This window comes from Saccoglossus kowalevskii, chromosome 21, assembly GCF_978046115.1.
Source record: "Saccoglossus kowalevskii chromosome 21, keSacKowa6.1, whole genome shotgun sequence".
Lineage (NCBI taxonomy): Eukaryota > Metazoa > Hemichordata > Enteropneusta > Harrimaniidae > Saccoglossus > Saccoglossus kowalevskii.
The window spans coordinates 5,907,721-5,922,866 of NC_140661.1; the positions used below are offsets into that span (position 1 = coordinate 5,907,721).

At 38.6% G+C, this 15,146-nt stretch overlaps 1 protein-coding gene across 1 annotated transcript; it reads right to left on the reverse strand.

Annotated features, from left to right (window-relative positions):
• Positions 1-748: 748 nt before the first annotated feature.
• Positions 749-11,857, reverse strand: LOC100368157 (uncharacterized). Its single transcript, XM_006824456.3, has 6 exons — positions 11,760-11,857; positions 11,183-11,285; positions 10,697-10,891; positions 10,113-10,325; positions 1,082-1,132; positions 749-991 (listed from the first exon to the last, which is right to left on the reverse strand). The coding sequence occupies exons 2-6, from the start codon at positions 11,262-11,264 to the stop codon at positions 846-848; spliced, it is 687 nt and encodes a 228-aa protein (XP_006824519.1). The 5' UTR covers positions 11,265-11,285; positions 11,760-11,857; the 3' UTR covers positions 749-845.
• Between the last annotated feature and the right edge of the window lie 3,289 nt (positions 11,858-15,146).

Genomic DNA, 15,146 nt, shown 5'->3' on the forward strand with positions numbered 1-15,146 from the left:
TGGTCTCCTTACATAAGTGTTACACTACTGACTAACTTAGGAAGCCAAATTGAGCGTATGTGGTTTCGAATCGTGGTCAATTGTTTTAATAATTTGTAGATAAAAAACAAATTTGACAACACGCTTGTTATTGTGTATACGCACGTTATATATAACGTATTTCGTAAAGCATGTTTTTGTGTTTATTTTATTTCAAGTGAAATTTACAAATGACTATTTTTTAATAAAAATTACGTGAAAAAATAAACAAAAAATGTAGGAAACTAAATAAGTGGTATTATTACTTCTATAATTCTAATTTCATTACTAATATAGTGTATGCTAAGAGAACATATATGAAAATACACATGTATCTGTGCATCGTAACACATTAGAAACATTATTGTAGTATAAAAATGAATAATACGAATTTCAATTATGTTAATGTTAGATGCATGTATAAATACACATTGTCATCAGTAGAATAAATGTATTTTATACTCTATTTGTTAAGATCGACGGTGAATAATTACATTTGTACTCAATTACTAATTGTACACTTGTGTACCATTATTTTCTTTTATGAATCCTAACAATTTTAAATAATGATTCACCCTGATTTACATTCAGTTAAGCAATCAGTTCAATTTTCAAAAGTGCTGATTACGAATATACAATTGATAAGTAAAACAACTTCGAGTATCTTTTAATACACCCTAATACCAAACCTACATTAATGAGTTTAATTATAGTGTAATACAGCCTGCCAAACTATGACTACAAAAGTTTAATTCGTTCAGTGGTTGAATCAATTGATTTAACGTGCTTGGGAATAACAAACTTAGACATCGCCATCAACGGTGCCTTCACATCCATGATTCTTCTTGTATGTGTTTCTTGTATCCTTTCCCGCTCGCACCTTTATCACGACAATATTTACCAATAAAGACCGCAGACACTGCTACAAATGCAGCAAATACAAGCGCCAGGACACAGGAAACTAAGAACACGTCTGCAAAAAGACAAAATATAGTACGAGTATGACAATTACTTGGGCTTAATAAAACAAATCTTATGTGACAAAAAAGACTGTTTTACTTACTTTTCAATATTTTGATTTCGTCGTGATTGACGTCATACATGTCGTCACGATCTAAGAGAGAACAATATTGTTATTAATATTCATGCATGGTGTTGGTGTACGGAGAGATTTCTGAAATTTGCTCAATTTAGGGAACGGCGAATAACATACTGTAAAACTGAATTGCAAAGTATATGGTACCACCTGAGTTTATTATGACAGAGAGTGTTGTATCGGGGGTTACGGGATGGGGAGATGGGTCATCTCCATTTTTGTTGTTTTTATTGACAAATTCTCAAGATCATTTCACCATTCATGAACCATCTGCGCATGTACCAATCTATTCTTGCGGTTGCTTGCTGAAGTCAATACATCGGGAGGGGGGGCACTATGTGCCCCTGTACATGAACTTATTCTTCCTCAATATGATAGATTGCTAATAATTGTATCATTAAATTTAATTCGCAACCCCTAAATGTTTCTAACTTGTTTCTGATCTAACAGCCTGTACTATACCAAACACAAGAGAGTAAACAAAACATGTACTTATTTTTTTGGCTGTGGAAAATCATACCTCAGAATACAAAAGATCGCGAGTGCATATAATATACTCGAGTATTGGAATATTTCAACCGATTACATATAATTAATAATTTTCCCCCAATTTCTACGCATTTATTTCAGAATATGACCATTTCTAATCATCGTGATACAAGATACCTCAGTTTATGGCATGCATGAAGCGCCCCCAATCATACATAATTTGCATTCCTGCCCTTTGTCCTGCCAATTGAGAGCACGCATGTGCAGTTTGACAACTTGAAGGCTGGCATCGTGATGACTAGAAATGTATTGACTACAACAACCAACCACACGAAAAGATCGCCAGGTCCCTTTTGCAAGTACTTGTTTCATTGAAAGCTAAGGCCAAATAAAAGACGCTTTTCTGTTCACAATAATTCATATACTAGTATATGGAGACATATTGTATGCTGTTAAAATATTAGTAAACTATCAGTTCAAAGGTGAAGCGCATGAATGTTATTTGGATACTTGCCTAATCCATATTTTACCCATGTTTAATTTACAAATGGCCGAGTGCAAAACTTGCCCATGCTTATATCACCACATGCAGAGTGCATAACTTACCCATGCTTATTTCACCACATGTCGAGTGCATAACTTACATATGTTTATATCACCACATGCCGAGTGCATAACTTACCCATGCTTATTTCACCACATTCCGAGTGCATAACTTACCCATGCTTATTTCACCACATGCCGAGTGCATAACTACCCATGTTTATTTCACCACATGCCGAGTGCATAACTTACCCATGCTTATTTCACCACATGCCGAGTGCATAACTACCCATGTTTATTTCACCACATGCCGAGTGCATAACTACCCATGTTTATATCACCACATGCCGAGTGGATAACTTACCCATGCTTATTTCACCACATGCCGAGTGCATAACTACCCATGTTTATTTCACCACATGCCGAGTGCATAACTTACCCATGCTTATTTCACCACATGCCTAGTGCATACCTACCCATGTTTATTTCACCACATGCCGAGTGCATAACTTACCCATGCTTATTTCACCACATGCCGAGTGCATAACTTACCCATGCTTATTTCACCACATACCGAGTGCATATCTTGCCCATGATTATTTCACCACATGCCGAGTGCATATCTTGCCCGTGATTATATCACCACAAGCCGAGTGCATAACTTACCCATGCTTATTTCACCACATGCCGAGTGCATAACTTACATATGTTTATATCACCACATGCCGAGTGCATAACTTACCCATGCTTATTTCACCACATGCCGAGTGCATAACTTACCCATGCTTATTTCACCACATGCCGAGTGCATAACTTACCCATGTTTATATCACCACATGCCGAGTGCATAACTTACCCATGTTTATTTCACCACATGCCGAGTGCATAACTTACCCATGCTTATTTCACCACATGCCGAGTGCATAACTACCCATGCTTATTTCACCACATGCCGAGTGCATAACTACCCATGCTTATTTCACCACATGCCGAGTGCATAACTTACCCATGTTTATTTCACCACATGCCGAGTGCATAACTTACCCATGCTTATTTCACCACATGCCGAGTGCATAACTACCCATGCTTATTTCACCACATACCGAGTGCATATCTTGCCCATGATTATATCACCACAAGCCGAGTGCATAACTTACCCATGCTTATTTCACCACATGCCGAGTGCATAACTTACATATGTTTATATCACCACATGCCGAGTGCATAACTTACCCATGCTTATTTCACCACATGCCGAGTGCATAACTTACCCATGCTTATTTCACCACATGCCGAGTGCATAACTTACCAATGTTTATATCACCACATGCCGAGTGCATAACTTACCCATGTTTATTTCACCACATGCCGAGTGCATAACTTACCCATGCTTATTTCACCACATGCCGAATGCATAACTACCCATGCTTATTTCACCACATGCCGAGTGCATAACTTACCCATGCTTATTTCACCACATGCCGAGTGCATAACTTACCCATGTTTATATCACCACATGCCGAGTGCATAACTTACCCATGCTTATTTCACCACATGCCGAATGCATAACTTACCCATGTTTATATCACCACATGCCGAGTGCATAACTTACCCATGTTTATTTCACCACATGCCGAGTGCATAACTTACCCATGCTTATTTCACCACATGCCGAGTGCATAACTACCCATGCTTATTTCACCACATGCCGAGTGCATAACTACCCATGCTTATTTCACCACATGCCGAGTGCATAACATACCCATGTTTATTTCACCACATGCCGAGTGCATAACTTACCCATGCTTATTTCACCACATGCCGAGTGCATAACTACCCATGCTTATTTCACCACATACCGAGTGCATATCTTGCCCATGATTATTTCACCACATGCCGAGTGCATATCTTGCCCGTGATTATATCACCACAAGCCGAGTGCATAACTTACCCATGCTTATTTCACCACATGCCGAGTGCATAACTTACATATGTTTATATCACCACATGCCGAGTGCATAACTTACCCATGCTTATTTCACCACATGCCGAGTGCATAACTTACCCATGCTTATTTCACCACATGCCGAGTGCATAACTTACCCATGTTTATATCACCACATGCCGAGTGCATAACTTACCCATGTTTATTTCACCACATGCCGAGTGCATAACTTACCCATGCTTATTTCACCACATGCCGAGTGCATAACTTACCCATGCTTATTTCACCACATGCCTAGTGCATACCTACCCATGTTTATTTCACCACATGCCGAGTGCATAACTTACCCATGCTTATTTCACCACATACCGAGTGCATAACTTACCCATGCTTATTTCACCACATACCGAGTGCATATCTTGCCCATGATTATTTCACCACATGCCGAGTGCATATCTTGCCCGTGATTATATCACCACAAGCCGAGTGCATAACTTACCCATGCTTATTTCACCACATGCCGAGTGCATAACTTACCCATGTTTATATCACCACATGCCGAGTGCATAACTTACCCATGTTTATATCACCACATGCCGAGTGCATAACTTACCCATGCTTATTTCACCACATGCCGAATGCATAACTTACCCATGCTTATTTCACCACATGCCGAGTGCATAACTTACCCATGCTTATTTCACCACATGCCGAGTGCATAACATACCCATGTTTATATCACCACATGCCGAGTGCATAACTCACCCATGTTTATATCACCACATGCCGAGTGCATAACTTACCCATGTTTATTTCACCACATGCCGAGTGCATAACTTACATATGTTTATATCACCACATGCCGAGTGCATAACTTACCCATGCTTATTTCACCACATGCCGAGTGCATAACTTACCCATGCTTATTTCACCACATGCCGAGTGCATAACTTACCCATGTTTATATCACCACATGCCGAGTGCATAACTTACCCATGTTTATTTCACCACATGCCGAGTGCATAACTTACCCATGCTTATTTCACCACATGCCGAGTGCATAACTACCCATGCTTATTTCACCACATGCCGAGTGCATAACTACCCATGCTTATTTCACCACATGCCGAGTGCATAACTTACCCATGTTTATTTCACCACATGCCGAGTGCATAACTTACCCATGCTTATTTCACCACATGCCGAGTGCATAACTACCCATGCTTATTTCACCACATACCGAGTGCATATCTTGCCCATGATTATTTCACCACATGCCGAGTGCATATCTTGCCCGTGATTATATCACCACAAGCCGAGTGCATAACTTACCCATGCTTATTTCACCACATGCCGAGTGCATAACTTACATATGTTTATATCACCACATGCCGAGTGCATAACTTACCCATGCTTATTTCACCACATGCCGAGTGCATAACTTACCCATGCTTATTTCACCACATGCCGAGTGCATAACTTACCCATGTTTATTTCACCACATGCCGAGTGCATAACTTACCCATGCTTATTTCACCACATGCCGAATGCATAACTACCCATGCTTATTTCACCACATGCCGAGTGCATAACTTACCCATGCTTATTTCACCACATGCCGAGTGCATAACTTACCCATGTTTATATCACCACATACCGAGTGCATAACTTACCCATGCTTATTTCACCACATGCCGAATGCATAACTTACCCATGCTTATTTCACCACATGCCGAGTGCATAACTTACCCATGCTTATTTCACCACATGCCGAGTGCATAACTTACCCATGTTTATATCACCACATGCCGAGTGCATAACTTACCCATGTTTATTTCACCACATGCCGAGTGCATAACTTACCCATGCTTATTTCACCACATGCCGAGTGCATAACTACCCATGCTTATTTCACCACATGCCGAGTGCATAACTTACCCATGTTTATTTCACCACATGCCGAGTGCATAACTTACCCATGCTTATTTCACCACATGCCGAGTGCATAACTACCCATGCTTATTTCACCACATACCGAGTGCATATCTTGCCCATGATTATTTCACCACATGCCGAGTGCATATCTTGCCCGTGATTATATCACCACAAGCCGAGTGCATAACTTACCCATGCTTATTTCACCACATGCCGAGTGCATAACTTACATATGTTTATATCACCACATGCCGAGTGCATAACTTACCCATGTTTATATCACCACTTGCCGAGTGCATAACTTACCCATGTTTATTTCACCACATGCCGAGTGCATAACTTACCCATGCTTATTTCACCACATGCCGAGTGCATAACTTACCCATGCTTATTTCACCACATGCCTAGTGCATACCTACCCATGTTTATTTCACCACATGCCGAGTGCATAACTTACCCATGCTTATTTCACCACATGCCGAGTGCATAACTTACCCATGCTTATTTCACCACATACCGAGTGCATATCTTGCCCATGATTATTTCACCACATGCCGAGTGCATATCTTGCCCGTGATTATATCACCACAAGCCGAGTGCATAACTTACCCATGCTTATTTCACCACATGCCGAGTGCATAACTTACATATGTTTATATCACCACATGCCGAGTGCATAACTTACCCATGCTTATTTCACCACATGCCGAGTGCATAACTTACCCATGCTTATTTCACCACATGCCGAGTGCATAACTTACCCATGTTTATATCTCCACATGCCGAGTGCATAACTTACCCATGTTTATTTCACCACATGCCGAGTGCATAACTTACCCATGCTTATTTCACCACATGCCGAATGCATAACTACCCATGCTCATTTCACCACATGCCGAGTGCATAACTTACCCATGCTTATTTCACCACATGCCGAGTGCATAACTTACCCATGTTTACATCACCACATGCCGAGTGCATAACTTACCCATGCTTATTTCACCACATGCCGAGTGCATATCTTGCCCATGATTATTTCACCACATGCCGAGTGCATATCTTGCCCGTGATTATATCACCACAAGCCGAGTGCATAACTTACCCATGCTTATTTCACCACATGCCGAGTGCATAACTTACATATGTTTATATCACCACATGCCGAGTGCATAACTTACCCATGCTTATTTCACCACATGCCGAGTGCATAACTTACCCATGCTTATTTCACCACATGCCGAGTGCATAACTTACCCATGCTTATTTCACCACATGCCGAGTGCATAACTACCCATGCTTATTTCACCACATGCCGAGTGCATAACTACCCATGCTTATTTCACCACATGCCGAGTGCATAACTTACCCATGCTTATTTCACCACATGCCGAGTGCATAACTTAGCCATGCTTATTTCACCACATGCCGAGTGCATAACTTACCATGTTTATATCATCACATGCCGAGTGCATAACTTACCCATGCTTATTTCACCACATGCCGAGTGCACAACTTACATATGTTTATATCACCACATGTCGAGTGCATAACTTACCCATGCTTATTTCACCACATGCCGAGTGCATAACTTACCCATGCTTATTTCACCACATGCCGAGTGCAGAACTTACCCATGTTTATTTCACCACATGCCGAGTTCTTAACTTATCCATGTTTATATCACCACATGCCGAGTTCTTAACTTATCCATGCTTATTTCACCACATGCCGAGTGCTTAACTTACCCATGTTTATATCACCACATGCCGAGTTCTTAACTTATCCATGCTTATTTCACCACATGCCGAGTGCATAACTTACCCATGCTTAATTCATCACATGCCGAGTGCATATATTCTCCATTTTTATTCCACCGCATGCCAAGTGAATATCTTACCCATTCTTATTTCACGACGTATGAGTGCATATCTTACCCATGCTTATGTTACCACATGGCAAGAACATATCTTGCCCATGCTTAATTCGTCACATTGGAGAGCATATTTTACCCATGCTTATGTTACCACATGGCAAGAACATATCTTACCCATGCTTAATTCGTCACATTGGAGAGCATATTTTCCCCATGCTTATTTCACCACATGCTAAGAGCATATCTTGCCATGCATAATTCATCACATGCCGTGAACTTATCTTACCCATGCTTATTTCATCACATGCCAAGTGCATAGCTACCCATGCTTATTTCACCACATGCCGAGTGCATAACTTACTCATGTTTATTTCACCACATGCCGAGTGCATAACTTACCCATGTTTATTTCACCACATGCCGAGTGCATAACTTACCCATGCTTATTTCACCACATGCCGAGTGCATAACTACCCATGCTTATTTCACCACATGCCGAGTGCATAACTTACCCATGTTTATTTCACCACATGCCGAGTGCATAACTTACCCATGCTTATTTCACCACATGCCGAGTGCATAACTACCCATGCTTATTTCACCACATACCGAGTGCATATCTTGCCCATGATTATTTCACCACATGCCGAGTGCATATCTTGCCCGTGATTATATCACCACAAGCCGAGTGCATAACTTACCCATGCTTATTTCACCACATGCCGAGTGCATAACTTACATATGTTTATATCACCACATGCCGAGTGCATAACTTACCCATGTTTATATCACCACATGCCGAGTGCATAACTTACCCATGTTTATTTCACCACATGCCGAGTGCATAACTTACCCATGCTTATTTCACCACATGCCGAGTGCATAACTTACCCATGCTTATTTCACCACATGCCTAGTGCATACCTACCCATGTTTATTTCACCACATGCCGAGTGCATAACTTACCCATGCTTATTTCACCACATGCCGAGTGCATAACTTACCCATGCTTATTTCACCACATACCGAGTGCATATCTTGCCCATGATTATTTCACCACATGCCGAGTGCATATCTTGCCCGTGATTATATCACCACAAGCCGAGTGCATAACTTACCCATGCTTATTTCACCACATGCCGAGTGCATAACTTACCCATGCTTATTTCACCACATGCCGAGTGCATAACTACCCATGCTTATTTCACCACATGCCGAGTGCATAACTACCCATGCTTATTTCACCACATGCCGAGTGCATAACTTACCCATGCTTATTTCACCACATGCCGAGTGCATAACTTAGCCATGCTTATTTCACCACATGCCGAGTGCATAACTTACCATGTTTATATCATCACATGCCGAGTGCATAACTTACCCATGCTTATTTCACCACATGCCGAGTGCACAACTTACATATGTTTATATCACCACATGTCGAGTGCATAACTTACCCATGCTTATTTCACCACATGCCGAGTGCATAACTTACCCATGCTTATTTCACCACATGCCGAGTGCAGAACTTACCCATGTTTATTTCACCACATGCCGAGTTCTTAACTTATCCATGTTTATATCACCACATGCCGAGTTCTTAACTTATCCATGCTTATTTCACCACATGCCGAGTGCTTAACTTACCCATGTTTATATCACCACATGCCGAGTTCTTAACTTATCCATGCTTATTTCACCACATGCCGAGTGCATAACTTACCCATGCTTAATTCATCACATGCCGAGTGCATATATTCTCCATTTTTATTCCACCGCATGCCAAGTGAATATCTTACCCATTCTTATTTCACGACGTATGAGTGCATATCTTACCCATGCTTATGTTACCACATGGCAAGAACATATCTTGCCCATGCTTAATTCGTCACATTGGAGAGCATATTTTACCCATGCTTATGTTACCACATGGCAAGAACATATCTTACCCATGCTTAATTCGTCACATTGGAGAGCATATTTTCCCCATGCTTATTTCACCACATGCTAAGAGCATATCTTGCCATGCATAATTCATCACATGCCGTGAACTTATCTTACCCATGCTTATTTCATCACATGCCAAGTGCATATCTTACCCAATACTTATTACACCACAACCAAGAACATATCCTACCCATGCTTATTTCACCACACGCTAAGAGCATATCTTTCTCATGCTTATTTCACCACATGCCGAGTGCATATCTTACCCATGCTTATTTCACAAAGTGCTGCAAGTTTCTGATCACAGTAGGCGGTAGCGAATCCTACTTTTTGTGCAGGAACAAATCCACATCCACCTTCCTCATCAGGCTCGCCTTTCATCCACAAATCATCATATGCTAGCGGTGACCCATCACTCCAACTCCATATTTGTTGATTCTTAGTCAGTCCAATCCATGTACCCGGGGAGTCATGTTGTTCTGAAAAGAAAACAAAAACAATAACTCATAAAACACCTTTCCTATAAATCGCGCCGTCTTGTGACGAATCGCTTATATAGCGTAATTTGGTGACACGAAAGCCGGTCAAAGCGTCGATATGTTTTGATCTGTGAATACCCATCAATGGAAGAGATTCCATCAATGGAAAAGATTATACTATATTCTAGCCGACGAACGACTACAGATCCATTTACAGTTGTCCATTTGAGTGGCATTGCCTCGTACCTCATTTTGACATCATAGAAGCACGATGTCACGAGAGGGGGCCATTTGGTAGAACGATGTAATGTTAATTAATAAGGTTAACTCATTTTATCACGCAAGAGTTGTCTGAATAATATATTACTCACGTTGTGAATCGTGTGACGTCAGGTGATATGCTTTGTAGTAATCATCGATTTCATTAAAATCAGCTAGGTGTGCTCTTTCGTCCAAGTCTTTACATGCATCAACTGAGGTAAAATAACTTCTATAGACACCACCGCCCAACTTGTAATAACACGAATTGCCATAGGAATACCATTGATTGGATGGGCATTTGATATCTAAAAAGTAGTATTATATTTGCACTTAATTTATGTTGCTTGTTGCGGGCATTTGAAACGATCAAGACAATGTTGATCAGTGAGCAGCGCCCTCTATGGCGTAGAATAATTTTCAGAAAATAGTAAATCGCTTAAAACATTGTTATTTTTTTAGAAATGAACGACGAGTGATCGAAACAAAATCCTTGACGTGACTAATCTCCTTATTACCCAATTACGTCACATGAGCGCTTCTATCCGAGAAAGCGCGGCTTTTAGAAAAAAGAACATTCTATTTCTCTGCATACTCACAAAGGTCTTCCTCAGACGAGGCTGTAACTGAAACTGCGACACCGTAAAGCGCCAAAACGGACAGAAACCACACAGAACACATTTCGCAAACTGGACAAGTAATCTGGTAATTTGATAAATAAATAAATAAATAAATAAATAAATAAATAAATAAATAAATAAATAAATAAATAAATAAATAAATAAATAAATAAATAAATAAATAAATAAATAAATAAATTTCAGAGCCCCAAGTTGATTGTTCGCTTGTTACGAATATGTAGTGCTTATTTACTAAATTTATTAACACATCAAAACAATTATCGCTGAATTCAAATATGTGTTAGTATCAACATTCCTTTTCAATGAGAATATCTCTGTGAGGCACATTCGTTACCCTAAAACATCGAAAACCACTATAAATTGAAGACATAAATATAGGTGCTACGAATTCAAAATGGCGGCCCCTATGACATCGTTTTTGTTTTATTGACAGGCACCAGCCAAATCAAAGCGTCGGGCTCAATAATGACAATTACACAACAATATGCATTTCAGCAAACTTTCAACAATCATGCAGAGATACGGTGTGACTTACTTTATGTTACTTCACGCTAAATTCAACTTAAATTCATCAGTGTCATACAAATGCTTACAAACAGGTGTGGCGGTTGAAGTATGCCGGATATTAAGTATAGATTACTTATAAATTTATAAGGTCAAAGATCACCGGTAATATCTCTTGTTCGCTTCGTGTTTTCAATGACACGGTATTCGGTGTTTCGTGCGGTGTGGACTAGTCTCATTGTATCAGTCTAAAATTGTAATCGTTTTTACGTATATTGCCCGGGCATGTATATTAAAGCATTTAGGTGAAACATGTGCGTGTGTGTGTGCGACTCGTTGACACAACGGTATACTGATAGTGACCTTGTTTAGCTAACGACGTGTAACTAAACAAATGAATACCATCCTTCAGTGTATCATTCATGTATCACGGATGTACAAATAAAATTGTCGATAAACTACACTGAACTAACAATAATGTACAAAAGTCTCAAACCATAAACGCAGTTACTAATTTGCCTTCCCACACATTAGCTACACTAAACACTCGACTATACTGAAAATTGTTGTGGTAAAATGTACGTTACCTTACAAATATAGTGTTTACAATAACAAGTATGTACTGAGTCTATTCTAAACTCACTTGCACAAAACACAAAATGATAAAATGACGAAGGCAGCCAAATGAAGCCATTTTTATTTGAGAACCATCCTGAATATCTATCATGTCAAACCAACAGCGCCGCAGTTCACGGTGTGTGATCGACATACTTTGAGTTGTTCGTCAATTTACTCTGAAAATATACAACAGGCAAATTAGTATATCAGATCTTTAGACTCGAATTTGTGAATTTTCGCTGTTTACACTGAACGTATCGAACGGATCGGACAACTTTGAAGTTGATACAACAGAAATTCAAACACATACTTAGGACGACGTTAGCGGCGCTTACGTATTAAAAAAAACATTGTCAATCCGGAAAACGGTTAGTACGTAAATTTTCATGCAGTGAATTATTCAGGTTTAGTCTGCATTGTGAAACAGTCTTGTAGTATAAATATTAGTTTACTAGAACTTATTAAACGATATGCCTTTTTTTTGTAGGAAACAGTTTACCACAGCTTAGTAACTCGGTATAACACGCTTACATGTCGTTCACATCTTTTTTGACGAAATATTTACCTTATTAAGAATTTTAGAATAAATATCTAATAAAGTTTTTTACACAATCCTTGACTATGCATAATTCAACATAATATTGTGTTTTTAGCATTTCGTACTGACGTGTTCATTGTATATGTGTTCTTTATTTATCTAGTTAATCATTTTCTTCAGTGCATTAATAGAATACTTATATTAAGGTATATATATATATATATAGTATGTTTGACATTGCGGTACCTCCCTATCGAAAATCTCTACGCGAAAGCGGCTACAAACACCAATTCAAATTTGAGCAGAAAAAACATTTCATAATTTTTAGATTCAACCACTCCACGCAGAGAAAAACAAATGAACTTGTTTCATCATACCGACTTAGATTAAAGGTAATATTAAGTAACACTTAAACTCATACGTTTTAATTGACATGTTAATTTGCGTAGTTTATAGTGTATACTCGTTGGTGCTGTGCATTATTGAATATAAAGCTCCTGATAGTGAGGTTCTGTTGAGCCACAGTTTATTTGATAAAAAGATAGCAAACACAAGAAACAAGCTGCATCTCGTATTCAGACATGTCCAGCGAGTTGAAGGGAATGTACGTTTAATGTACGTGAAACAAGTTTTAAAAAAATAGAAAATTCAGAACCTGGTCATGGCCTAAAAACTACTATATTTAAGGGTCCTACTACTTGTTATATGCTAAAATTTCTCATTACTTGTATAATTTTTGTTTCCAATTAAGGACGACAAAGTTATTAGATAGTGCATATTTATACAGTGCAAAGAATTGCGTAATTAATACGTGACAACATTATATTAAAGTATACTTCATATTATTCATAGTACACATTGAGGATTGTGACATTGGCTTTAATAATGCACTTTACATAACGTTTGTACAAAAACATATTAAGAAGATGATTTTATTCAAGAAATGAATTGTTTAGTAAGGAAACGGCCTCCTTTAAATTTATGTTTTGAAACATAAATATTTTTGAATTATCATTCTTTGAATTTTGGATTTTTGAATACAATTTGCAATTTTGGAAAATAATAGGCTTGACAATATTCAACATTCTAATTTGCAAAATATTGCTTACAACATACTAAGATGTAATGATATATACATAAAACACAGATTGTTTTGTTTATCAAAAATGTAGCAAAAATTGTATTGTGAAAAGGTATTATTAAACTAATTTATCTTTATGTTCGGGTATCACCTTTAATTAAGAAAAAGTGGTATACCAACATGTATTAAATGCATGAACACATGCCCAAACAAATAATGACGAATTATCATAAATCCTGGCCTCACAACCTTCATGTGAGTTTATCTTGAAGGAAGTCTTCGTGTTGGTTTGGTGGTATAACATTAAGCTGGCCAAGAAAGGGTCTAACAAAATCTAGAAAATATAATCAGAACGATAGAAATCAATATCGTAATCCACTTCAACAAAATTATCTCTATGTCGGAATTGCAACAATATTATTTCTTTAGGGTCGTACCGAGTATTTCTATCGCGTAAATTATATCAGTCATATGACATTTTTATGGGTGCAAAAATTAAACTATATGTGTACCTAAAGCACTGTAATTCACACATAACAAAAGCAAGAAGAGACAACAAATCGGGTACACATATCAGTAATGTGTCGAGTTATAGTACAATGAGAACATAAATAAAATCTCATACCTGTAGTTGGTGTTTCCATTTTTCATGGGGAGTCATCTGATTACTAGCAACTTTTACTGTGCCCCTGTAGATTACTTAACTGTGGATGGTATTTCACTAATGTGCATATATCTCCTTGTAAATACTCCATTTTTCCAGTAATCATGCTATGCGTTTTGGCATAATCAATCATTTGCGGTAATATGTCAATACCTGGAATAAACAAAGGCAAGGATATTCGTTATTTGCGATGAGATTAATATTCATTAGGAGTCTGAGCCTAATTTATTTTTTGCATTTGACATATGTTCATATTTAGCGATTTCCAGCAAACACAGTTATCATTTGAATATATCCCTTCCATCTTTATACATACTGGTCTACGTAATAATCTATTGTGCCTCACCCCAAGTATATTTATGAATACACGTGTGTAGTGTGCTTGGTCATGCGCTAACCAGAACCCATACAGAAGGGCGAAAGTACATTTTTGCGGCTTTATATTTTCGAATCACTTGACACATGTAGAAAAACTGCAACTATTTACAGGCCCAGTGACCTTATCAATATAACTAAT

Excerpts from the sequence above, each read along its gene's own strand:
- LOC100368157 (XM_006824456.3), bottom strand. The coding sequence starts at position 11,264 with ATGTGTTCTGTGTGGTTTCTGTCCGTTTTGGCGCTTTACGGTGTCGCA. Across the intron at positions 10,892-11,182 it reads CTCGTCTGAGGAAGACCTTT|ATATCAAATGCCCATCCAAT; the intron begins GTGAGTATGCAG and ends ACTACTTTTTAG. Across the intron at positions 992-1,081 it reads CGAAATCAAAATATTGAAAA|ACGTGTTCTTAGTTTCCTGT; the intron begins GTAAGTAAAACA and ends GTCTTTTTGCAG.